This window comes from Ziziphus jujuba, chromosome 5, assembly GCF_031755915.1.
Source record: "Ziziphus jujuba cultivar Dongzao chromosome 5, ASM3175591v1".
In the NCBI taxonomy this organism is placed as follows: Eukaryota; Viridiplantae; Streptophyta; class Magnoliopsida; order Rosales; family Rhamnaceae; genus Ziziphus; species Ziziphus jujuba.
Genome location: NC_083383.1, coordinates 19,015,752 through 19,041,833, shown reverse-complemented (window position 1 = coordinate 19,041,833; position 26,082 = coordinate 19,015,752). Strand labels below are relative to the sequence as shown.

General features: G+C 31.2%; 2 protein-coding genes across 3 annotated transcripts; one reads left to right on the top strand and one right to left on the bottom strand.

Annotated features, from left to right (window-relative positions):
* Positions 1 to 8,796: 8,796 nt before the first annotated feature.
* On the top strand, positions 8,797 to 12,834 carry LOC112491976 (protein NETWORKED 2A). The gene is made up of 2 exons (XM_048475471.2): positions 8,797 to 9,320; positions 9,839 to 12,834. Exons 1-2 carry the CDS (start codon positions 9,227 to 9,229, stop codon positions 12,649 to 12,651), a joined length of 2,907 nt encoding a protein of 968 aa, XP_048331428.2. The 5' UTR covers positions 8,797 to 9,226; the 3' UTR covers positions 12,652 to 12,834.
* A 138-nt stretch (positions 12,835 to 12,972) lies between these two features.
* Positions 12,973 to 24,747, bottom strand: LOC107421267 (uncharacterized). 2 transcript variants are annotated; one of them, XM_048475472.2, is made up of 6 exons: positions 24,240 to 24,747; positions 23,828 to 24,020; positions 22,158 to 22,244; positions 20,983 to 21,366; positions 15,734 to 15,890; positions 12,973 to 14,292 (listed from the first exon to the last, which is right to left on the bottom strand). In XM_048475472.2, the coding sequence occupies exons 1-6, from the start codon at positions 24,308 to 24,310 to the stop codon at positions 13,109 to 13,111; spliced, it is 2,076 nt and encodes a 691-aa protein (XP_048331429.2). In that variant the 5' UTR covers positions 24,311 to 24,747; the 3' UTR covers positions 12,973 to 13,108. The 2 variants fall into 2 exon arrangements, with proteins under 2 accessions (XP_048331429.2, XP_015885960.3); XM_016030474.4 differs by having other exon boundaries at positions 15,740 to 15,890; positions 24,240 to 24,745.
* Positions 24,748 to 26,082: the final 1,335 nt, after the last annotated feature.

Below are 26,082 nucleotides of genomic sequence, written 5' to 3'. Positions count from 1 at the left end.
AAAACAAAAATTTTGAAAGACATGCAAATTTTATAAAGAATAAAGGTGTACTTGAAAAATAGAAAAATAAACAGCAATCTTCGATATTTTGCTTCGCATTTTTAAGATATATTTTCACTTTTTATTTGTAGTTGAAAAATAAAAATATTAATCAAAGAAAAAAAATGAAATTGGGAGAAAAGGCGCGTTCTTGCCATTTTTTGAAAATTTTTGGCGCGTTTTTAAATTTTTACGCACTCCTTTGAATCCATTTTTTCTTTTTTAAAACTACATCAAGTACACCACCTAATCGATATTAGATTTGGAAGCAATCTAAGAGAGACTTGAAGAGTGAGATATTCCAGGTTTCATTTTTCATTTGCCTACGTTGTCGTCGGCCGAGAAGCTAGATTTCTCTTTGTCGCCCTCGTGATTTTTTGGTTTTCTTCTTTCTTTATCTCCATCGTTTAGGTGAGTTTCTTTTTTCTTGACATGAGGTGGGTTGTTTTTTTTTTTTTTTTTCATTTTAACTACAGCTTAGGTTCATTGGGTTTTATTAATCTTGCTTTTTAAGAAATTATGTTTGTGATATTGCTTGACATTATTTTGCTAAGTTCAACAAGTATTTTGTGTTGAAGATTAACTTGAATCAAGATGGTCTATTGTTTTAACTTCACCACAACATCGTACGGTTGTTGAAGAAGATGTTCTTGGAGATAAAAAGATGGCTCACAATCCATTTGTCATATAGTTGCCAAGTGTCGATGAAAATGATAATGAGGATGAATGTGAGAGTGACTATGTTTGTAATGACTGTGAGGGGAGAAATGTGATTCGTCAAATCTTAAGAACAATGGTAATATTTTTTAAATTTTCATTTATACTAAATTATAAATTTAATAATGATTAATATTTTATTTATTTTGCATAAGTGCTAATAACTTTTTTAATGTTTCCATATGCAGTATGAGGATGTAATATCGTCAACAAGAGGTCAACTTCCATCTCAATGAATATGCATTCATGGAAGTTTAATTAATATTAAATTTGTTATGAAAAATGCAATAGCTTACAAATTATGTAAAAATATGTCAATGAGATGATATTTAATTTATTTGATAATTAATTTGTTATGACAAAATATTTATTTAAAATTTTTGTATTCTATTTATTTTGGATGAACCTAGTTTTCATTTTTTTGTATTTTAATTATTTTTATATTTTTACTATTTAATCACTTTTCACAAAATTAAAAAAAAAAAAAAAAAAAAAAAAGAAGGGGCGACGCATTAAGAAATAATGCGTCACTAAAAGTATCGATCCGTCGTTAAATAGGCGACTCTATTAATGCGTCTCTAAATAGGCAATTCTACTAATGCGTCGCTAAATAGTCAACTCTATTAATGCGTCGCTAAATAGACGACTCTATTAATGCGTCGCTAAATAGTCACTTTATTAATGCGTCGCTAAATAGACGACTCTACGAATGCGTCGCTAAATAGTAAACTCTTTTAATGCGTCGCTAAATAGGCTACTCTAATAATGCGTCGCTAAATAGTCAACTCTATTAATGTGTCACTAAATAGACGACTCTATTAATGCGTCGCTAAAAGTAAATATGAGTCGCTAAAAACTCAAAGATAAGCGACTCTTATAATGCGTCGCTTGTTGTCTTATAGATTTAGCGACAGGACGTTAGGCGACACCGTATAATACGTCGTTATTTATTTTGTGCGACACATTTATTGCGTCAGTTATCAACGCAATTCTAGTAGTGAATATATTAGAAAGTTTATTCAAATTGAAATCTCTTCTTAATTCTACCAATTATCCATGCAATTAAGTCTCATTTTCAGTTACCCAAGCGAAATTGTTCTCTCAAACTCAATTCAGGCCTACGTTTAGGTTTTCCGAACCTAATTTGGCTCTTTCAAACTTTAATCAATGCTTAACTCATGTTCTCATATTGCTCAATTTTATAAATTGGCTAGATTTTTTCAAGATCTAATTGGTCAACCTAAACAACACCCAACAAATTCTCATTCTAATTAGATATATTTGTCAATTAAACCAAGAAAATACAAATAATTCAAAAGGAATTATAACATTAATCAACCAATTATATCATCACAATCTAAATTTAAGCTAGCTCTCTCAAGCTCTAATCAGTGCTTAACTTGTGTTTTCATATTGCTCAATTTACTAAATTGGCTAGACCTTTTCAAGATCTAATTGTTCAACCTAAACAACACCTAACAAATTCTGATTCTAATTAGATATATTTGTCAATTAAACCAATAAAATACAGATAACTAAAAAGAAATTATAACATTAATCAACCAATTTTACCTTTGAGATGCTTTACTTGCTTACAAAATTTTGATTTTATTGATCATGTTTTTCTTTCTTATGCTTATGCTCAAGGTAGTTGGGATAGTGTTAGCTCTATTCTTAGGAAATTGTTATTTCTTTCTGGCACTATAAGTGACTTCTTTGATCGAGCTATGAAGGTTTGGTTAAGCTCTCAATTATTCAAACTTTGGAAAGCAACTATCATTATTGGCTTATCCAATACTTAATGTTTTGCCAAATATGAAGTTTTTTTAATTCCTATTGCAAGTTCTCTTGCTTTTATTAGGTCTGCTATTAAAGAGGCTAATTGGCTACAAATTGGAGCTATACATAATTCTCTTTATGATCATATGGTATTGCATAATAATAGTGTGGTTGGCTTGATTAGAAAGGCTCTTAAGATCATTTTTATTCTTTAGGTTCCTCCTAGGTCGTGTCAGATTAAGCTCAATAAGGATAGTGCTGCTAATGGATTCTTCTTATGCTGTAAAAGTTTTGATAAATCACTCTTTGGATGTGCTTTGGTCTATCAGAGATAGATGGGTGAATTGTTTATATTTCATATCAACCATTTCTTTTACAGTTTCTCATTTTTTTTGGGTTGGTAATTCTACGGCACATGCTTTATCTAAAGTTGCAGTTTCATTAGACAAACTAGATGGATGTTTTATTTACTTGCTTTTTGTAATTTTTATCATTGCAATGATATATTAAGGGGTAGGACTTATAGGTTTTTGCTAATTGTGTGATTGTTATTCTTTTTTATGGTTGTTTGGACTGTGGTACTCTTTCTTTTATTGGTTTCCCCACAGAGGTTTTTCCTTCAAAGGTTTTAAGGAGGCCAAGTTTTAGTTTCCGTTTCTTTATGGATATGCTATTATTTGTATCCCTTTTTATTTTTATTAATAATATTGCTAAGCAGGTTCTATACTTTCGGGGGGTGCCAACATAATTGAAATATCCTGTATTTAGCATCTTTCTTAGTATCTTTTCTATTTATGGTTTTTTATGTGGAAAATTGTATCCATCCTTTTTTCATATTTAAATTAAAATACTTACAATCATAATTAAACATTTTTGGACCTAAAATTAGACCCCAAAAAAATAACATAGAGTTGGAATTTTTGGTCTAATAAAAATAATTTTATTGGACCAAAAAATTAAAAATATATTTTATGCCCAAACCAAAAAAAAAAAAAAAGGATCAAAATACCAAAATAAAAATTAAACCAAAAATTAAAAAATGAAAATATTTTTTTGGTCTAATTTTTTTTCTGATTTTTATTTTTTATTTTTGGTCTAATAAATTAATTCATGTTGTCACCATAATTCATTTTTTTTTAAAGTAATTTTTTTTTTAATTTAGAAGGAAAAACATGTGTTATTTTTCCATTTTATGGACAAAAGAAATGACCAAAATCGTATAATTTTTCCATTTTTGAAATTTTTTTCCATTTAACCAGTTAAATCATAGACCAAAATACCAATATGGAAGTAAATAATGTTCTATTTTTCTATTTTGACCAAAAAATAAACTATTAAAAAATGGAAAAATAAAAATCAGACCAAAAAATAAAACTGAAAAAACATTTTTTTAACAAAAATTGAAAAAAAAAAAAAAAAGGGACTATTTTCTTAACCAAAATGGGGACCCCAAAAGTGGAAAAATGGAAAAATTAATTACAACCAACTAAATGGAAAAATGTAAAAATGGCCTCCATTTTTTTTTTGGTCTAATTTTTATTTTTATATTTTTGAATGGTTTATTTTTTTGATCAACTGAAAAAAAATTTTCAAATTTGGAAGACCATAATTCATTTGCATATTGGTATTTTGTTTTCTAATTCATTTGATCAAATGGAAAGATTTTTCGAAAATTGAAAAATTAGACCATTTTGTGCCTTTTTTTATTTCTTTTCTATAAAATAAAAAAATAACAAATGTTCCTTTATTTATAAAAATAAATAAATTATGACACCAGCATGAATTAATTTATTAAGCCAATTTTTTTTTTAACAAAAAATTAGACTACAAATTTTTTTTTATTTCTTAATTTTTGGTCTAATTTTTATTTTGGTATCTTGGTCTCTTTTTTTACTTTTTGGTTTTGGCATAAAAATTATTTTTAATTTTGGTCTAATAAATATAATTTTATTAGACCAAAAGGTTCAAATTGATTTAATTTTTATTTTTTTTTGTTTAATTTTTGGTCCAAAAATATTTTATAATTATTGTTTAAATAAAAAAGGAATAAATAAAAACCATAACTATCAAATGGAAAAAAATAAAAACCAATTTTCTAAATAAAAACCATAGATTGATATGGGAAAAAAATAAAATTATTTTTTTCAATTTATTTAAAAAATATTTTTTATTTCTAACAATGAATTATGATATCACTATAATATCATATTAATGTCAACACCGCTGATTTTAACAGTACTATTAAATTGAACCAATTGCAATGATTTTAAACTTCCAATTATAAAATCGTTGAAATTGAAACTTCATGACAAAATTTGCATCAACTCTAAACTTTAACTCATTAAAGTGCAGTTTTCCCATAAATTTATCTGTTGCAAAAATATATAAAATCTTATTAATATATTAAAGTAGAATAGTCTACCAAAGTATTTGTTCAACTAGCAATCATTACAGAATTGGGTAGTTCTAGTTACACTACCATTTAGATTTTATATAATTTCATTATTGATTTATATTTTTATCCTCATTTAAAATTATTATTAAAGATATTTGTTAACTAAATATATCTAAATAATTTCTTTATACAGTTTCATTGTTCCTCTCAAATAATATGTTAAATATATCTATCTAATTTATACTCCATTAAAAATTAAGATTGTAGATACAACAATTATTCATAAATTATGGAAGCTAAAAAATATGAAAGAATAAGATGAATTTAGTTTTTTTTATTTTATTTTTTTGTATTGTGATGATTGCTTTAGTTTGGATTTTTTTTTTTTTTTCTTATCTCTTACTAACGACCAGGAAGGAACAACACTCTTATATTTGATCCTGATATTTTAAAATTCGTCTTTTATTTGAAAGTTCAAAATTAAACATTTTTTAATTGTTCAGAAGCATCCATCCGAACATTATTAAGATGTTTAACTTTTATTTATCGAACATTGTATGTATATACAAATATTAAATATCGTACATTATGAAATATGCCAAATTTTTTTTTAATCATTGATAATTTATATGTAATTGAATGTAAAAAATATGCAGGATGAAAAAGATATAGATAATGGAATTGTCTTCAAAATGAAATATAAAAATAATAATAAAACTTTTTAGTCTTGAAAAGAACAATTATCTTGAAAAATGAGATGGTCATGTCAAGCCCAATCTCCAGTACCCTGTAGCCTCCATTGTTCGTTGGTTTTTGTTTTTAAATAAATACCCTTTTATGTTAATAAAAAAAGAGAAAAAAAAATCAAACCTAAATCAAAACAAGAAATAAGAAAGAATAAGAATATTTTAGTGAAATTAATTTTTATAGGGACTATATATAGTTATTTTAGAATTGTAAAAAGAATTTTTATTTGTAAGAAATATATAATTTTGGGATGGTATAAATTAGGAATATTTCAGAAATAAATAATATTGTATTAAGTAATTTTATATGTTTTATACATTTAAGTTGTAGTGTATAGAGAATGGAACTGTAAAGAATTATTTTGGAATTATAAAAAGAATCACTCTGCTAAATTATTTTCCTTCCAAAGCTTTATTAATATATTAAAATTGAATAGTTTGTAAGGTGACAAATAAAACAAAGAAATTTAAATTTAATTTAATACATGTCAAGTACCAATATTTAATATTTAATATTAGGTAATACTATTAAAAATAGAATAAATAAATTTAAATTTAAAAACTAATAAATATCCATAATCATTTAATATAATAAATATTATCAGTAATTTTTAAAAAAATATGTCTAGTTCCAATATTGATAATTAATAGTAGGTAATATTGAAAACTAAACAAACAAAGCTAAATTGAAGAATTAATAACTATCTATAATTTTAACCTAAAATATTAAATATTATCTAAAATTTAATACAAAAGAGTTAGAATAATAAGTATTAAATTCAATATATTAAATTTAAATTTAAATTGAAAAGTTGATAACTATTCATAATTTTCATATTTAATATTCCAAATTAAATTATTTTATAACTACCTATAATTTTGATATTCAATATTAAATATTATCCAATATTTAATATAAAAGGGCTACAAATATTATCCAATATTTAATATAAAAGGGCTACAATGATAATTATTAAATTTAAATTGATAAATTGATAATTATATATAACTTTAATATTGATTATTGAATGTTAAATTATATAATACTTAGTGTTTAAAAGAGCTAGAATGATAATTATTAAATTGAAAATTTGATAATTATCTACAATTTTAATATTTAATATTCAAAATTAAATTATCTAATGCCTAATATTTAATATAAAAAATAATTTCAAATATTTCATAAAATAAATCAATGTATGATATTTATTAATTATAGATATACATATTTATACATGAGTTTGACTAATGTCTATAAGATAAGATATTTTATATATAACATAAATAATTGTAAATAGAAATAGAGAGATGTACAATGTAATGAAAATTGTATGAAACTAATAACCATCACTTTCATTTGTAACTTTGACTATGTTGACTTTTGTAATCATGATTCAATATCAAATATTAATTACTTTCATGTGCTGATTTTATTTTCTTAACAAGAATAATAATATTATCAAATATTTATTTTTCCATTTAATTATTTTTATAATTATATAATTATATTTTATACTCACAAATATAGAAAATAGATAATCTCAATTTGGAATGATAACTTAATATATTAAATTTAGATTTAAATTGAAAAATTGATAATTATATATAATTTTAATATTTAATATTCAATATTAAATTATCTAATATCTAATATTTAATATATAAGAGAATTGAAGACTTGTTAGAAAAATCTAGGCATGATTTTTATTAATTATATATATATACATAGTTATACATAGGTTTGACTAATATCTACAAGATAAGATATTTTATACATGGGACAAATAATTGTAAATAAAAACAATAAGCTCTTCAATGTAATGAAAACAATTGTTTTCAGAACATTTTAAAATAAATATAACAATAAAGATCTCTAAAATTAAAAAAAAAAATAGATTTTATAATAAAAAATATTCATGGGAATAAATTATCTCATTTAAATCAAATTCTTTATTTAATCAAATTAATTTTTTTACATCAAGAGATAACATATATTTGAAATTTATATTTTGATAGAGAGATAAAGGTATATCTAAAAATTTAGATTTTAAAATATATTTCAAAACATAAAATTCAAAAGTCAAAAACTGATTTTTTTTAAAAAAGTTCCAATTGAAATCTAAAATCATATTTTATTTGAAATTTAAAGATTGAAAAATAATGGAAAAAGGCTAAAAAATACAAAGAAGAGAAAACGTGAAAAGAAAGTGTAGACAAAAGAAAAAAAAATGTTAACATACGTAATGGTGAGATTAATGTTGTATATGCTATGAATAAAAGTTTTTTAATACAAAATTTTATTTTCAAATTGTTTGATGATATTTTAAGTGCAATTGAAATAGGCAAAAAATAATTATTTGATAAGTGTAAAGTTGATTATGAAATGATTTGTACTCTTTTAATTGACATTTTTTATTTTTTATTTTGTTGAAGATATAATTAGAAAAGTTGCTAGAAAAAATAATGTTAAGTGCTAAGAATCTCGTAGAAAAACAAGCAAACTCATTAATAATGTGTTTTAAAACCTAGAGTATGCTTCAAGCATAATTTTTTTAGTTGTTAGATGATAACCTTATTTATATATATTATTGTACAAGTTTTGATGAATATATATATATATATATTTATATATTTTAAAAAAAAAAAAACTTCCGCGTAAATAAAATTAATAGTTATCTAGAAACTAAAAAATCAGAATCTATAATTATAATACTTCAGTTGTATCATACCAAAAAATTCATTAGTTTTATATTAATAATTTTTAAAATATACATATATTCTAATTTTAAAATTTATTTGTGAACTGTTGTTTATATGATACTTTAATATTTGATGTGATTATAATTAATTAACTATTCATCTGTTGTGTTACATTACACCTCCCATGCATTGCACGAGCTTAGCACTAGTTATGCATAAATTTCCTAATGATAAGTATTGACTATAACAGTAATACCAGTAATTTTCCAAAATAATAATAATAATAATAATAATAACAACAAAATAACAAAACAAAACAAAACAAAAAACAAACCAAAAAGAATAAATAAATAAATAACGAATAAACAATAATACTAGTACAAAAGAAAGTGCATGTCTAAAAATGGGTTAGGTTATTGCGCTTACCAAAAATTAGCCAAATCAGGAAAATTGGTTCAAATCGAAAAAGAACCTGCCTTCTATTTGTAGGTAGCCAACCTGGAAAATCCATGGAAGTTTGGCAATGGACGCCCACATGGAATTGTAAAGCCTTTTCATATATTTTGAGCATTTCAAAGCATCCAATTAATACCTACAATCCGGGCGAAGTATCCTCCCCTCCATGGCTGCTTCCTACTCAGGCATTTCCCAATCCTCTGATTCTCTTTCCTCCATTTTCACTATCCTCCATCACCGCCATCTTTTTTTCAACCTTTCCTCCACTGGGTTTTGCATGCCCTAGTAAGCTAGCTAGGGTTTTCTCAATTGAGTCGCATGCATGTCTTTGACCGTCGAAGGTGTATTGCATTTTTTCTTTAGATTTAGACAAGAGAGGGAAAGATAGATAAAGATGTTGCATAGAGCAGCAAGCAATGCATATTCATGGTGGTGGGCAAGCCACGTAAGGACAAAACAGTCAAAATGGCTGGAAGAAAACCTCCAAGGTATTCAATGTGAACTGATTTTTTCATGAATATATTTATACAATTACGTATATTCCTCTACATGTACGAATCTCTACTTTCAGTTTGTGCACGTTGATATGGAATTGATGTGTATTTTCTTGATACATATATAGAGAATTAGAATAGAACTTTTGCCCGTTTTCCATCTAAAATTTTTCCAATCTAGCCAGTGACAAAATGTTTTGTTTTGTCCATGCATGATTATATGTATATATAAATACATATTACCGATATTATAATTCTATGTAAATTTTTAAAAATAAAAAATTAAAAAAAAGAAAAACCGAAATCTCACATCCATTAATCTCAACAATATATGTGTTTAATTAATTTCTTGCATATTATGCATGTTATGTATTTGCAGTTTTGATTATTTTTTTAAATTGGTCAAAATCAAAAAGAAGAGCATGCAGCTGATGGATTCTTAGAAGAATAACATTATCATGATGTATCCATGTGTTTTGGAAATAGAATAACATTCATTTCTGGAACTACAGATATGGAGGAGAAGGTGACTATCACACTCAAAATCGTTGATGATGATGGGGACTCCTTTGCACAGAGAGCAGAGATGTATTACAGGAAAAGGCCAGAGCTGATAAACTTCATTGAAGACTCATTTCGAGCGTATCGAGCTTTAGCAGAGAGATATGATAGCCTTTCACGCGAGCTTCAAAGTGCCAACCGCACCATTGCAACAGTTTTTCCAGAAAGAGTTCAGTATGCAATGGCTGATGATGAAGAAGAAAATTCTTCTGAAACATCTACTTCTTCTGGTGGTCCCAACAAACCCACCGAAGGTTCTCCATCCGACTCCAAATCTACCATCCCAAAAGTCCCGAAGATTCCGAAGAAGGATTTCAGAAGCCCATCCAGGTTGACGTCAAGGAAGGGGTATGAACCACTTAAAAGAATGGCTAGCTCTGCTAAGACTGCCGCTATTCCAATTTCAGGGCTGAACAAAACAGAGGCACTCCAAGAAATTGATAAGCTTCAGAAAGGAATTTTGGCACTGCAAACGGAAAAGGAGTTTGTTAAATGCATGTATGAGCATGGATATCAAAAGTACTGGGATATTGAGAATCAAATCACTGAAATGCAAAAAAAAGTTAGCAGTTTACAAGATGAGTTTGGAATTGGGACAATAATTGAAGATAACGAAGCTCGAACATTGATGGCGGCCACTGCTATGAAATCATGCCAAGAGACTTTGGTTAAGTTGCAAGAGAAGCAAGGGCAATCAGAGGAAGAGACAAGAGTAGAGAACCGAAGAATCAACGAAGCCCACGAAAAGTTTGAGACCATCAAAGATGAATTTCTTTCGAAACACAAACGAACAGAGGAATTCGAGTTGCTGGATGGAGAGATTTCCAGCAAAGCACTGGAAAAACATGAACACGATTGCGAAATGTTAAGGAAGACGATTATGGAACAGCTTGAAATGAATTCTTCAAACTCTCCCATCACTGTGACAGAAATGGCAGAGAAAATTGATGAACTGGTAAACAAAGTTGTTATTCTGGAAACTTCAGTATCTTCTCAGTCTTCTCTGGTAAAAAGATTAAGATCAGAAACAGATGAATTGCACGCCCACATTCGAAGCCTGGAGGAGGAGAAGGAGACTCTGATGGAAAGTTCAGAACGTATGAGCAAGAAGCTACAAGAGTTGGAGGAAGAGTTGCGGAGGGTGAAAATTCTCAACCGCAACGTTGAAGATGAAAATAACAACCTCCGAACACATTTTACAGAAGCCAGTTGTAATCTTGATCATCTTTCTGACAAATTGCAGACTGTGAAGCAGGATGAGGAGGTTGATGAGCATAGAAGACTGTTCCAGAAAGTAAGAGCAGTTCCTGATCATGCTAAACCAGACATGGAGTCTGGAGAAGATAAAAGCAAGCATGCTTCTGATGATGAATATTCAGTCTCGAAAGAAGTCATAAAGAAGGAAGAGGAAGAGAAGAAAGATGAGGAAAGCTTCGGTCTTATGAGTGAAAAATCTCATGAACCAATTCATAACCAGGAAGAAGAAGAAGAAGAAGAAGGGAAGGAAGAATTATCTGAGATGGTAGACAATGATGTTGATGGAAAGCAACAGGAACTGGAAGAAGAGAAAGAAGAAGAAAATCAACCAAACTGGAGGCAAATGTTCCTCAAAGGATTAGAGGATAGAGAAAAGATTCTGCTGGAGGAGTATACCTCTGTTCTTCAGGATTACAAGGAAGTAAGGAAGAAGCTGAGTGAAGTAGAAAACAAGAACAGAGATGGCATATTTGAATTGGCAATGCAAGTAAGAGATCTAAAGCATCATATCGCTACAAAGGACGAGGAAATCAAATGCTTACAACACAAAGCCAACTTCCAGCAAGCATCAAATCCAGATGAAAGTCCATCTGCTTGTTCTACAGAATATAAATACGCGAATCTTGAACCCCAATCAGCTCATTCACCATACCATCATGGGAGTCCATCTCTAAATTTGGATGAGTCCATTTACCAGGCTGGTGAACATGAAAAGTTCACAGTATCACCGCCAATGAAGGATCAGAAAATAACCAAGAAAAAGCGGATTCCTAAGTCCCATACTGTTTCAACAATTGAAGAAAGATTACGTTCGAACATCGATGAACTGCTGGAGGAGAACCTCGAATTCTGGCTGAGGTTCAGCACGTCAGTTCATCAAATACAGAAGTTCCAGACTTCCATCGATGATTTAGAGTCTGAGTTCTCCCTACTGATGAATAAAAGGAAGGAAGAAGGAGGAACAAGCTCCAAACAGCACTCACTACAATCAGATGCCCGGCCTATATACAGACACCTGAGAGAGATCAAAACCGAACTTTCATTATGGTTGGAACACAATGCAGTACTGAAAGATGAACTGGAAGATAGATTCTCATCCTTGTGTAACATCCAAGATGAGATATCAAGAATTTCCGATGCAAGTTCAAAACTAGAGAAGATAGAGCTCAGTGACTACCAGGCAGCAAAGTTTCAAGGTGAGGTCCGCAATATGAAACAGGAGAACAACAAGGTTGTAGAAGAACTGCAAGTTGGTCTCAATCGTGTTAAAGCTCTCAAAGTTCAAGTTGAGAAGACACTGTCAAGAATGGATGTGGAACTCGGAATTTCCCCGCTGAAAAACAGCCACCCCACTATGAAACAGGCGGCCAATCGGGTCCGGATTCCATTGAGGTCTTTCTTGTTTGGTGTCAAGTTGAAACGGCAAAAGCCATCAATCTTTTCATGTGTCAGTCCTGCAGTAAATAAACACAGTAATCTACCAGCAAGCGCAATACCACCATCATAGATCGGCATTTTTTCTCTACCTGCTCCACGTGTGTTTTAGTTTTATGCTGTTGAAGATAATAGACTCAGATACAGAGATTTCGATGTTGTTCTGTCATCTTGGTTTGTGATCCAAGATAAATTTGCTTATACATGTCCTTTCAAAATTAGTACTTGATAATTAAGCTAAAATCAGTTCTCACTCTCATAAAAAGAGACAAGACTCCTCTCCATTTCTCTGTAAACGGAGGATCCTTGTCCCAAGAAAAGGTACACAAGCTCAAGAGACCAAAGAGGAGTAAATGGAGGCAACAGAAATTTTCACATCACAGAACTCACGCTGGAAAATAAAAAGAATTTACATCATTAACAAAGAGATTTGTACCGTCTTTTAATTCCACAAATATTCTTTAATTGCAAACTATACAATACACGTTTTACTAAACAATTCGATCCAAAACCCAATAAAGAATTTCCTCCTAAATCTCATTCCCAGCCTCATATTTTCCCAGTGTCTCCAATTTTTCACTGCATCCATCTGATACTCTGACTGGGATATCTTCCTTCATCTCATTTTTGTTTTGATTCTCACAATTTTCCTTTGCTGTAGAATGGTTATCATCTCCTATAACAGGTGAACCAGATATCTTGACACCATTCTCACTTGGCCTATCTTTAGGCTTGATGTCAATGACAGCTTCATGATTGCTCTCAGCTGTCTTCACATTCAATGAACTAACAGGATTCTCAACATCAGCTTCTGCATCATTTACTTTTAGCTTGGCCTCCTGTTTGGGTGAACCCACTTTATCTTCCTGGACTAGCTCATCCTGCACATTTACCGAGACACAAACTCCATCTCCTTGTATTTTATCTTTTGTAGAATCACCAGGCACAGTAACTGTGCGCTCCTCTGTACTCTTAACCTCCTCTATTGATGGTTCACCGACCAAAGTACAGCTTTCTTCATTAGTTTGTTTAGACAACACATTTAGTGATGCAGGATCAGTAGATACAGTATGCTGAGTTGTTGATGAGACAGCTTTAACTGAACCCGAGTGTGAGGCACTGGATGAGGCAGCTGGGTAGGGGGAAACTGGCGTAGCTGACATGCCAGGACAGATGTAGCGTCCATTAGGATGAGCTTCTGGGTTGTTGGCCACTCCCCCAGGCACAGACGATTTAATAGGAGCACCACCTGTGGGCATAATATGAACAGCATTCTTTGCCTGTGCAGCCTTGTACAGTGATGCTGCATCCGATGGAGAAGCAATGCGTGCCCCAGCAGCAACTGCCATGGCTCTTACAGTAGCATCTGAGTTGGAAACAGACTTAACCGAGGGCTTTTTGGTGATGATTCGAGATTTTGCAGCACAACCCAATGAGCCTGCTGGAGACGGTTTCGCTGCAACAACACTTTGCTGAGACTGTTTTTGTGCTTGTGCAAAGCTGCTGCTGCTGCCAGCTACTGAAGATTCAGAAGAAAAAGTAGGACGTAGAGAGTTACTAGCTGCGTTCATTCCAGCTGAGTTGCCTGTGGCATTTGTTCCAACAGAGTTATTAGTGACATTTGCTCCAGCCGAGTTACTAGTGGCATTTGCTCTGGCTAGGTTACTGGTAGCATTTATTCCTGCGAAGTTACTGGTGGCATTTGTTCCACTGCCTGTTCAAATTCAAGAACTCAGTCACATATTTTACAAGAACTGCTGAAAAATAATAAAAGCATTACAAACCATCCACAACGAACTGAAGAATCATTTGAAAAAATTTAACATTTTCAGTCTATTCAGAAGATAAGCTTCATATATACAGGTTTAGATGTTCCAAAATACAGCTCATATATCCTTAGGTCTACCAAGAAATGGGTTCCGCTCTTCTTGTCAAACAAATATAAGACAATATAAATGCAGAAATTAGTTTATAAAATACAATACAAAGTCTTTCCTGTATATAATAGTAACTCCATGCAGAACAGTTGAACTTAATTGCTAGCAGAATGTAGCAGTTCCCAGACATTTGTCAGATAGCGACCAAGCTTCTTTAAATGCCAAAACATAACTCACATCTTAAGACCAGAAAACCAGCAGTGGGCCTTTTCATTTATGGTTATTCAATGATCCATTTAACAAAATTCAACTAGACAGAAACTGCCTCAATACGTAGACAGCCTAAAACAGACAGATGAAGGACCAGTAGGAGAGAAACACAAGGAAGACTCGAGAGGAAAAGGAGAAAGAGAGAAAGGATGGAAGAAGATAAGAATAAATAGGAGACGAGACAGAGAATAGTAAGGAAACAAAGGAAGTACAAAAGAGTACAAAAAAGTGGGTTTCAAATCCGTAATATTCAGTATCGAAGTCCATAACAGCTGAAAACATAGGCAGTCTGAAAGCTATAAGGAAACAAAAGAAACCCAAAAATTTTAAAAATCTAAATCAAACAACAAAATGCTAAGTAATGAAAAAACCAAAAAAAAAAAAAACCCCAGATTAATCCAAAACTAATACAATCCTGATAGAAACTGATACCCCATGATCTTCATCAAAAAGACTGTTGATTAACAGCTTAGAAAGGAGACAAGACAGAGAAGATAAGAATAAATAGGAGACGAGACAGAGAAGAGAAGGAAAAAAAAAAGAAGTGCAAAGAGTACAAAAAAGTGGGTTTCAAATATGCAAATATTCAGTATCAAAGTCCATAATAGCTGAAATATATAGGTGGTCCAAAAGCTATAAGGAAACAAAAGAGACAACCCCAAAATTTAGAAAATTTAAATCAAACAACAAAATGCTAAGTAATGAAAAAAAGAAAAAAAGAATCCCCAGATTAATCCAAAACTAATACAATCCTGATAGAAACCGATAACCCCATGATCTCCATCACAAAGACTCTTGATTAACAGCTTAGAAAGGTGTCATATGATTCATATCAGGTGGCATAAATTATTGTCCAGTAAACTCAATCAGAAAGGTGATGCTCCTATACAAAAGCAACAAAATATAGTTTGTAATAAAATCCAACCAAAGGCAAGTCAAGCCTACAAAGAAGTGGCTAAAATAGGAACTCCAAAAACTAAAATGTAATAAGATAGTAGAGAAAATCACCAATACCAATTGCATTAGCCGTTAGGTTTTTAACTGGCATATTCAGGGCTAAGGACACTGCATGACGAGCTGCCAACTGCGCCTCAGAAAGTTGTGTGCCAGTCGAGCTGCCTCCTGTATTCAAGTTGCCATGTCGCTTCCTAATAATGGCCCACCTCTGCATAAAGGATAACCCATTCAATTAGTAGAATGAAATGCAAGGGAAAATCACACCAATACCAAACCTCCTTAAAAGAAGAAAGGAAAAGAATGCGCTCAGATTAAAAAATATGTTGGTTTAAGGAAGAAAATACCCATTCTGCCATCAAAATGAAAATTATTGGCGAAAATATTTCCAAGAGTTGAAAATAGATTGATTTTAAATATTATAACCAAGCCGAAAAGCAGATTGAGTATTCTATTTAGAGGCAGATAAAACTCCGTTGCCGGGATTTGAACCCGGGAAACCTGGGTGAAACCCAGCCATCCTGACCGGACTAGATAACAACGGATTATTGTAACATAATGTTATCTGCGTTTCAATCCACTAGCCGGATCAATGTGATCCAGACAAACTGATCAAAAACAATAACAGGTACTACATGTGTACTACTAATATACTATTAATATATAAGCACTGAAGCAGGCTTCCCTATACAATCCATGTGTTAAAATAATTATTATCATCCTGTCCTCACAATATATCGTCAAATCCAGCTTGCCTTTTGACAAATGAACTATCAACATTTGTTGGTAGTATAAATGGCATTATACATTTTGCCAGGAGAAAAGAAAAAGAGAAAAAGATAATATATATATATATATAAACAATAACCTAGCATTTTGATATCTTATTTTTCCAATGCAACAGTACTCAGCGGTCAACCATATGAGTTCTAAATCTCATCATCATTATTATTTCATCGTTTATATCCATCCAAACAATATGCTGAGTAGAGCTAAATTAGAAATTTCCATTCGGATAAATCACATTTGTTGGAAGAAAGCAGTTAATGACTTCCAAAACATCAGCTTTCAAGAAAGTTTTGGTAATGTTCTGGTATACATAGTCAGCTCACTTCCCAACAACTTAAATTTTGGGAGTGCTAGTAGCCCAACATGGTATAAGAATAATTATCATTCGATCTTAGTAACCTCCAATTCAGGAAATTATCATGTCATATATAAACCTGTTCCATTAGCTTATCCGTAACAAGAAATAGAAGATAGAGATAATATTTAACGAAATGGAGAGAGAATTTGAAGGAGAAGATAACAAATGAACAAGATTGAATTAGACCAACAAAACGGTAACATAGATGAATATTAGAGAAAGGAACAACTGGGGAAAACCCTGATGTAGGACGGATAGAATATTTAAAAAAAAAAAAAAAAATAGAAAGATTTAAGGATAGGATACTAGTGTCACACTGGTATAATTCCAGGAATCACTCTTATAGAACCATGGGCATCACACCTGATGAAAACCAGATTCTAAGGCCCAAACTTTGATTTAGCATGATCTGGGAGAAGATGGGCTTATTTGGTACCTTCAAGGATCCAAGTAGCTTTAGTTTAACTTAGTTTTCTAATTTAATTAGACTTTTTTAATTATTTTAGTTTCCTTATGTTTTTAGGAGGTTTTATCATTTGGTTTCCTTATTTAATTAGGCTTTCCTATTATGTTAGTTTCCTCATGTCAGAGAGATCTCTATAAACCCATGAGATAGTTGATAATAATAAGAAATAATTTCTGAAAGTTATTTTCTTTGGTCTTGCATGATGCACACCAAACCTAGGTGTGATGCGAAAAGATTTTAAGAGTAATTCTTAAAATTCTTCTTATGTGATACTAGAATCCTATCTTTAACTTTTCTGCTTCTTTTCTGTTCTACCTGTCCTACATCACCTAAATTTGGTTTCTGTCACACACGACCATAGAAAGTTCAATTTCCATAAAATATCCATTATTCTTCATCATTCATTAATGCAGACTTGTAGTACATGAGCTAGAAACCCAAAATCACGCATCACACATAATAAATTCTAACACAGACCCAAGAGGTACAAATGAAATACCAATGAGTCAGACTTCCTAATAAACGCAGATAACTTCTATGCAACATAATGATAGACTAAATTCAGCAAATAAACATTAAAGACTCTTAGCTGGAAACTAAAAGACACTTTGCCAGAAACTAATGTGGGCTGCAGTAACAAGTTGAACTACTTGGGTCATTGAAAATCCCAAGTAGGCCAATATCCACCCAGATCATGCCAAATCAAAGTTGGGCCTATAGAATCTGGTGTCCCCCTCCTTTGATAGGTTTTCGATCAACTCTCTAGCATAATGAATTTAAATACAATAAGAAACCCCAAGTAAACAAGGAAACTAATAAAACATAAAACCCTAAATGCATTATTCCTATTCTCCATCAACTCTCTAGCATCTTAAACTTTTGGAAGTAGTGGTAACTAAAAATATTTACCCCAGTAGAAACTGACTCAGTGAATACACATAATTTAGGATGGGAAAATATATATATATATATAGAATAAGTGTGATTGGAAAATATATATATATATATATAGAATAAGAGTTAGACATAACACGAACATGTAACGTGCAAAGTTTATGTATCAACTTACCATGAAACTACAAATTAGAAAAAATGAAAATTAATCTTCAACTCAAACAAATATAATTCATATAGACTCCACTAAAGTAGAAAAATTGCCGGAGAACTAAATACATAAGTAGATCAACTTCTAACTACACATAGTCAAGTAGTCAAGGTTCCCAGGGAACAAATGGAAGCACTGCAGAGACCCCTATGGACAGATTAATAAAGATAAGTGAAAAAAGACAAACTTTTTAAGCAATCAATAAACAGATAGATTTTAATAAATCCATAAACTAGTTTAGTGTTTATGGCGATCTTATTTAAGTATATGCTTTCCTTACAAATAAGATATAAATGGAACATTCAACTTGCATGGAAAACTGATTACAATTAACAGCAGAAGATCCATTTTAGAACCATTAAATGAGAACGTTTTTAATTTCTTAATATCAACTTTAGCTGTTGATGACTCCATCGCCTTAGTACATTGTTGTAATGGTTCCACCGGAGGCAGCAAGTTGGTACACAAAAGCCTTAAAACAAAAGACCATTTATGTATTGTAAAACATCCAAGAAAGTGCTTAGATCCTGTTTGGCATAGCTTCTAAGAAGCTGCTTTTGGCTTTTAGGGCTGAAAAGATGTTTTGGGGAGTGTTCGGACAATTTTCTAGAAGTGCTTCAGGCCTCCATAAGAGCTTCTAATCAAAAGCCAATTTCTGGATAAGCTGAAGCAAAAGTTATACCAAACAGAGCCCTAATCATTGCAACGAATTCCCTATTCTATTTGCATATCAACATCACCAATCTGGAAAAATAACAAAAAGACAATAAAAATTCTTTTATTTCACTTCAAGGAACAAAAGCAAAGTTTTTGGTAGAACATGTTATCAACAACATAACTAAGCCTTTTATCTCCTTGTTGAGTTGTCACGAGTATAAAAGCTTAGCAACTAGGATGTGGACCCAACTATGCATATCAAGCTCATACATTACACAGTAGATGGATTTAACACTCTCTCAAGAGAACATCTGCCCATCCAATGACGACATAAATAGGGTCTTATATGCACAAAACAATTATTACATAAACAGAGACTAATACCTTGTTATCACTTATGCAGAAAGCTTAAGCTGTTAAGACACCAGCCCAACCATGTATAATCAAGTTGACATATTAGGTAGTAAATAGTTTTAACACCTTTCATTTATCTGTAAATAAGAAAATTACATATGTGAGCATAGATTTACTAAATAATATCCTCACACACAAATTAATACAAACTACTACTGAATTCACTAAGAAGAGCCCATATTATCTTTTATGCTATATAGGTTTACCGCCCATTAATAAACATGTTGAATTATTGGCATGCAACATCACATATGTAGAAGAAACTTTTCAAAATGCTAATATAGATTTTGCTACAAACATCCAAGAGACCAAACTGGCAATTCCAATTTTAAATCCACCTACACTGCACACATATTAAAAACAAGAACCAAAATTTACAGCCTTGTAACATTGACCTCTGTTACAATGAACTTTTGGAGCAGAAACAAGAATTATCACATTTAGAAACTATATCCAGAATAAGTCATCAAAATGGTTTTGTTCTTTAGCCATTATTGTTCAAAAAGAAAAAAGAAATCGTATTAAATTATCACACACTTGGATTTTTCTTTTCTTTCTTTTTTTTCTTTTTTTTTTTTTTTTTTTCAATTGAATACCACTTTCTTTGTAACTTTTTTATAGTTATGAATAATCTTACCATAAAACAGTCACTGCCTTGTAACAGTGACTTATTGTATAATAATCTTTTGAAGTGATTACAAGAATTGATCACAATTAAAAATCTTATGTCCGAAATAAACCATCAAAATAGAAGTTCATACTTTAGCCATTTGATTTAGATACTTCATACTATTCTTCAAAAAGAAAAACGAAATCATATTGAATTATGATACTTCATTTTATTTTTTTCTATTAATTAATTTGAGTATTTTTCCCATACCTTGCATAACTTTAGCATTTCATTATTCTAATTTACAATTTAATCACAAAGACTTCTACCATATCCAAAGTGAAATCCCAATTCTAGCCTACTCGCAACCCAAGTTTCAGCCATACAAAGCACACAAAGATGACACTCCAACTCTAATGCGTTAAGCGAACGAATTCCCATACAATGGCATTGATAAACCTAACAGTTAGTACCAGTGGAAACATTAAACTCCACAAATAATTCTAGATGCTATCAGATGGGTGTAATTCCCCCTTTAATTATGACCAGTGGAAAGATTAAACTCCACAAAACAATTTTAGATGTTATCAGATGAGTGTAATTCTCCCTTTAATTATAAGGGACAGAAAGATTCAGCTAACAGCATTGCATTTAACCCTATGTACTACATAATTTCATAAACTAAAAGACCTCATAAAAATTTGGAAACAGTTATGAATGACAGCATGGATGGCATGGGGAATGGGAAAGTAAGGAGGTGAGTAGAGAAGTTAGCGGAGGGCATAACAGACAAAAAGACAAAAAAAATAAAAATAAAAAAAATACTGGAACGACTAGATAAAATCCAGGACTATGCCAGATTAAATTATATACATATATATATACATATATCAAAACACAAAACCTGTGATAGCTGTGCAGCAGTTCTATCCCCCTTGAAGTCCCCTTTTAAAATATTTGCCCAATTCCCTTCACCACATTTCTGCACAGCTGATATTAGTTCCATATCCTCAGCCTCCGACCATGGTTTTCTTCTCCTTCTAGGAAACATGCTGCTGCTAGCTGGTCCACTTGCATCTGATCCTTCAGCAACTGTTCCTGAAGGGGCAGGCTGTTTCTGAACAGAAACAGGAACCGTAATATTCATCCCTTGCATTGAACAAGGAGGTTGCAAACTTTCTAAAGCCCTAGATGACTGGAAATTAGGTATGTTTATGGTCAATGGAGCTTCAACTGTTGGACCATTAGGAAGACTGGAGTCACTTGGTAAACCAGAAGCAAGCAGCACCTAAAACAACAATTCCAACAAAATAAACTTGCAGGGATTAAACAGTAATAATAGAATTAGGTAAAGAAACAAATGAAGCATTATAACGGTCCAGTTTAAACAAATCACCCATAAGGTGTACAGGCCTCATGTGCCTTATGCCTTCTCAACATGCTTAGACGTTTATTCAAGTGAGCATTAATACTATAAGCTAACCACAATAGTACCATTTTATATGTTATTCACACCATTAGTCCTGCTCAAAACAGATAAAATATACACATCCTACTTTAGGAAAGTGTTGTGGTCTTCCCGCTTCTCATCCTACTTAAGGTCATAGTTCCCAGCTGTTGGCCACAGACCTCATTTGGACAAGACTTTCCAGCTTTGGGCTAACTACGGGTAGATCAGACATTAAGTAAGTCACACTCAGTTTTCCAGAATTTACTTTGCCAGGACAAGATATTTAAATTTCACTATTTCAGAAGCACTTCCTATCAGTAAAACATCAACAATCATAATTTTTCTTATTCATGCTTCAGCTTAGAATCTGTAGAATTTGGTTGAGTTTTTCACAACAATAGACCACCATAAAATTGTCAAATCAGGATACATGGAAGTGGGAACATGTAACAGAACTAGAAGAAAAATCTAGCTGCCCAAGTAAGCAAATGAAGTTGGCTACATTCAAAGGAACTGTAAACAAAGCCATCACACCACAGCCAACACACAGTATTACGGATCAACCTAGAATATCCAAAATGAAACCTCCTTCCACCCATAAAGCATAATTAGTAATTAGTTTGATATACCTTCACACATGCTGTAGCCTCAGTTGAAGCTTCACTACTAACAGCAGGAAAAGCTTCCAATTCATATTCTAGGTCGCTATCATCATCCTGCAACCCAAGTTTAACATCATTAAATATAAAATTTGAATTTTTCAAGCAAAGTAAAATGTTCCAATTATATAAAAAAAGAGAAAAAGAAAGTGCTCCAGGGAAATTATGTCATCATCACTCAATAGCTCATAAGATAATATGAGACAGATTTCTTCTGAAAATAAATGTGCAATTCATATAACTAAGACAACCTTCCAAAAAATTGACACATAAAAGCAAACTACCAGTAATCAAGTTCATGTATGAACTAGAGAAAAACTATCACTTTATTAAAGATTGGTATGTAAAAGAACTGAGAATGTCTATATTGAGAGAAAAAAGTTTGAAAATGATTCCAACTTTTAACACATACAGTGTAGAATGTTTGTACTGACAGAAAAAAGTTTGAAAATGATTCAAACTTTTACACATGCAATGTTAAGATAAAAATGAGCGAACTGAAAATGAAAAAATAATAAGAGATCAGTAAAAGCTTCAATGTAGATCATAATATTGTTTTGCTTCCATTGAGAGAGAGATAAAGAAGGTCAATCTCCATCTCATGCCTCGTCACAGATACTTCTCTGATAATTAACATGCCGTAAATCATCATGAGTGATCTAGTGGAAAGCCAAAACTAGATCATTTATCAGTAATAACTCCAAGTGTCCAACCATTAAATGTAATTTAGTTATAACAACAGTTAGAATAAGAAAATAGTACAAGTAAAATCAGTATGCTAAATATCATGGTCATAAAGAGAACTAGTAAGGAAAATTTTATATTATATTTGTTAAATAATACATTATTAGAATCATGATAAGGTTAAGAAAGAAAAATAAACATCTACAAGGGCACACGTCCTGGATTGAACTTCTAATCCTAGAAATACAATTGGCATGGCTACATTAACTGTCACCTAAGAGACAACAAATGAGGAGAGACATAAGTTGGGCAGGGAAGAAGTCAAAAGGCAAAAGGTTTCTAAAATTCCTAAAGGGTTATGAAGTGATTTCGATACTGACATGCTGATTCAGTCCCTAAATTGATTAAGGAATTTATTTAAAAATAGCAAAATACCCTGCCCATAAGTTGGCATTCTTATACTGGCCGATTAAAGTTCAAATGCACACTCGTTACTACATAACTTTTCCCAATAGCCCATAGACATAGACACCCCATTAGCTCCATTTTGAGAAATCACATCTAAATATTAACTAATGCAGCAAAAAAACGTAACATTATTTCCCAAATCCACAACCATCCCCAGTGTCTCAGCCCTCAAAACTACCACATTTCTTTTCTTTTTTTTTTTTTTTTTTTTGTTTCTATTTCCAGACTAGAAATCATATTCTGATACAACTTCATCTTTCCTAAATGAGTCATGGAGCTAATAGTACTGCAAAAATTACTACTAGGCATCAAATTCAAGCATTCCTATCAAAAAATCCAATTCAAACCCAAAGAAAAGTTAAAAACAGAAAACCGAGCTTTATTACTTTACGTGCCCAATATTTGACACTAAAAATAAAAACTACTCCAAAATGATAAATACAAGAAGAATAAACCAAAAAATATATATATATATAAGCAAAACAGACCAGAGGTTGAGCCTCATCCTCAATTTTATCAAGAAAAGCTCCACGATAAGCTAAATGGCGCCATAGCATCTGATACTCTCTGGGATTAGTAATCCCAGTTGAAGTCCTCTCCACCAGCGCATTCCAATCGATCTTCACGTCCGTACAGTGAGCCACTTCCTGGAGCAATGACAACACTGTAGTCGCTGTATACCTGGCCCCCATATAGGGAAAAAGAACTCATTAAATCCAATACAAAAAAATTACCCATGCATACTAAAAGAACCCAATTTGCCTATCCAAAAACCCAAAATATCAAAATATCAGACCCAAATTATTTATAAAATAAAAAATGAAATAAAATAAAATAAAAAATAAATAAAAAAACACTGTCCAAGTATACGAATAAACGAAAAAGCATAAAGATGAGGACCTCCGTAAGACAGTGGCAATGTCTTCTTCACTGATTGAACCTTTTTTGTGCTTCTTTGCTTTCTCAATCATTATTGCTATGCTTATAATGAAATTGCATATTACGAGCAGCCCCCAAAACTAGCTCAAAAAAAGCTTTTTCGATTCAGGAACTTTCCTTGAATTTACTTAACCAGTGTCCCAAAAAATCTAAAAAAAAAAAAAATCCAAAGTTTTCAAAATAGCCAAAATTTATAAACCCTAGAAGGGTTTTGGAGACAGAACCAGAGATTTTATAAAGTAAGAGCGTTGGCTTTGGTGGGAGGAAGAGAGACTAAAGAGAAATAAAAGAAAGTAGATAGAGTTAAAATAATGGCTACGGAAGGGACGAGCAAACGTTGTCGAGCGTTTGAGCTGCGAGCCTTTTCTGTATTTGGTAGTGAACGGAGAAAAGTAAAAGGCATGGCCGTAGAGAAAAACCAGTGAGGCCAAAAAGCAACAAAGGGCCAGTGGAGCGGTATTTATTTTTATTTATTTACTTTTTCTTAATAAAATTAATAAAATAAACACAATGAAGTGGTATTTGGGGCCAAGGAATTTTGAACTCAAATTACCTTATTATCACTTATTGCACTTTTCTTTTGTCGGTCCAAATTTTTTTCACAAATTTTGTTACCAAATGACCTCGTAGAATATTAGTGGATTTCACTTTCCTTAATTTTAGGATATAGTTTTTCAGCCAACCAGAAATATATTTTTTTATTTTCTAATGTTATGCCACTTAATTTACCAAAAAAAATATATTTATTAAATAATTTGTAGGTCCTAAAAACCAAAAAAAAAAAAAAACATTTGTTAGAAAAAAAATAGAAAATAAATTTAGTAAATATTAAAATTGAGTAAAGAAATTAAGAAAAGAATTGGCAAATTGATACGAAACTAAGTCAACTTGCGCCTAACCCGTATTGTATTAATCCGTATCAAAAAATTAAATTCAAGTTCTTATGGTCACCTTAACCCATAATCAATCTGTGACTAGAAACTTTTGTATATAATGAAGACGCCACAATAAGTGATAGATATCCTATTGATAAATCAAACTAAAACAATCACTCTCTAATAGATTCAAAGATAACAAAAAAAATTCTTTCTCACAAATAATTTTCTGGATAATATATAAGCTATATTTTCATTGAAAAATATGTCATTAAAATGCTAAAGTCACAAAACAATAAATCCTAAAAACAAAAGTTGAATTTGGCCAACAATAAGGAAACAACAAGTGTGGCTGAAATTCACAAGTTTTCCTAAACCTATTTGGATTAATTAATTCTTTATTTTGAATAAGAAATTAATTAACTTACAATTGAAATTATAAAAATAATAACTTCCTAAGTTATTTGTCCAGCAAAATAATTAAATAAAATACAAATAAAATATAGTTTCCTAAAACAAAAAGTCAAAATCAAATTAGAAAACTAGTTGACTAATTTGACAACTAAGCTAACTTTGATCAATTTCCAGTTTGTAAAGTCTCCAAATCAGATCCAATGTGCCATGTAGGATGCCAAATAGGATTAATAATAACTCATATACATTGCCCTTGATTGGAATAAAGAGAAAATGCCAAATCAATAAAATATAGCAAAGTCAGCGGCAAATACAGCTAATTCGGCCAAAAATTCCTTCCATGCACAAATGGCCTTCTTGGATGCTTTTGCTTCTGCCTTGACTTATTTCCATGACCTCTTAGTGATATCAATTGAGTTCAAGAAGTGTTGAACCAATTCGTTGCTACCCGGAGTCCAAAAATCCACTAAAACAACTACCCAGGTCCATATCGGCATCCACCACTTGGATGCTTA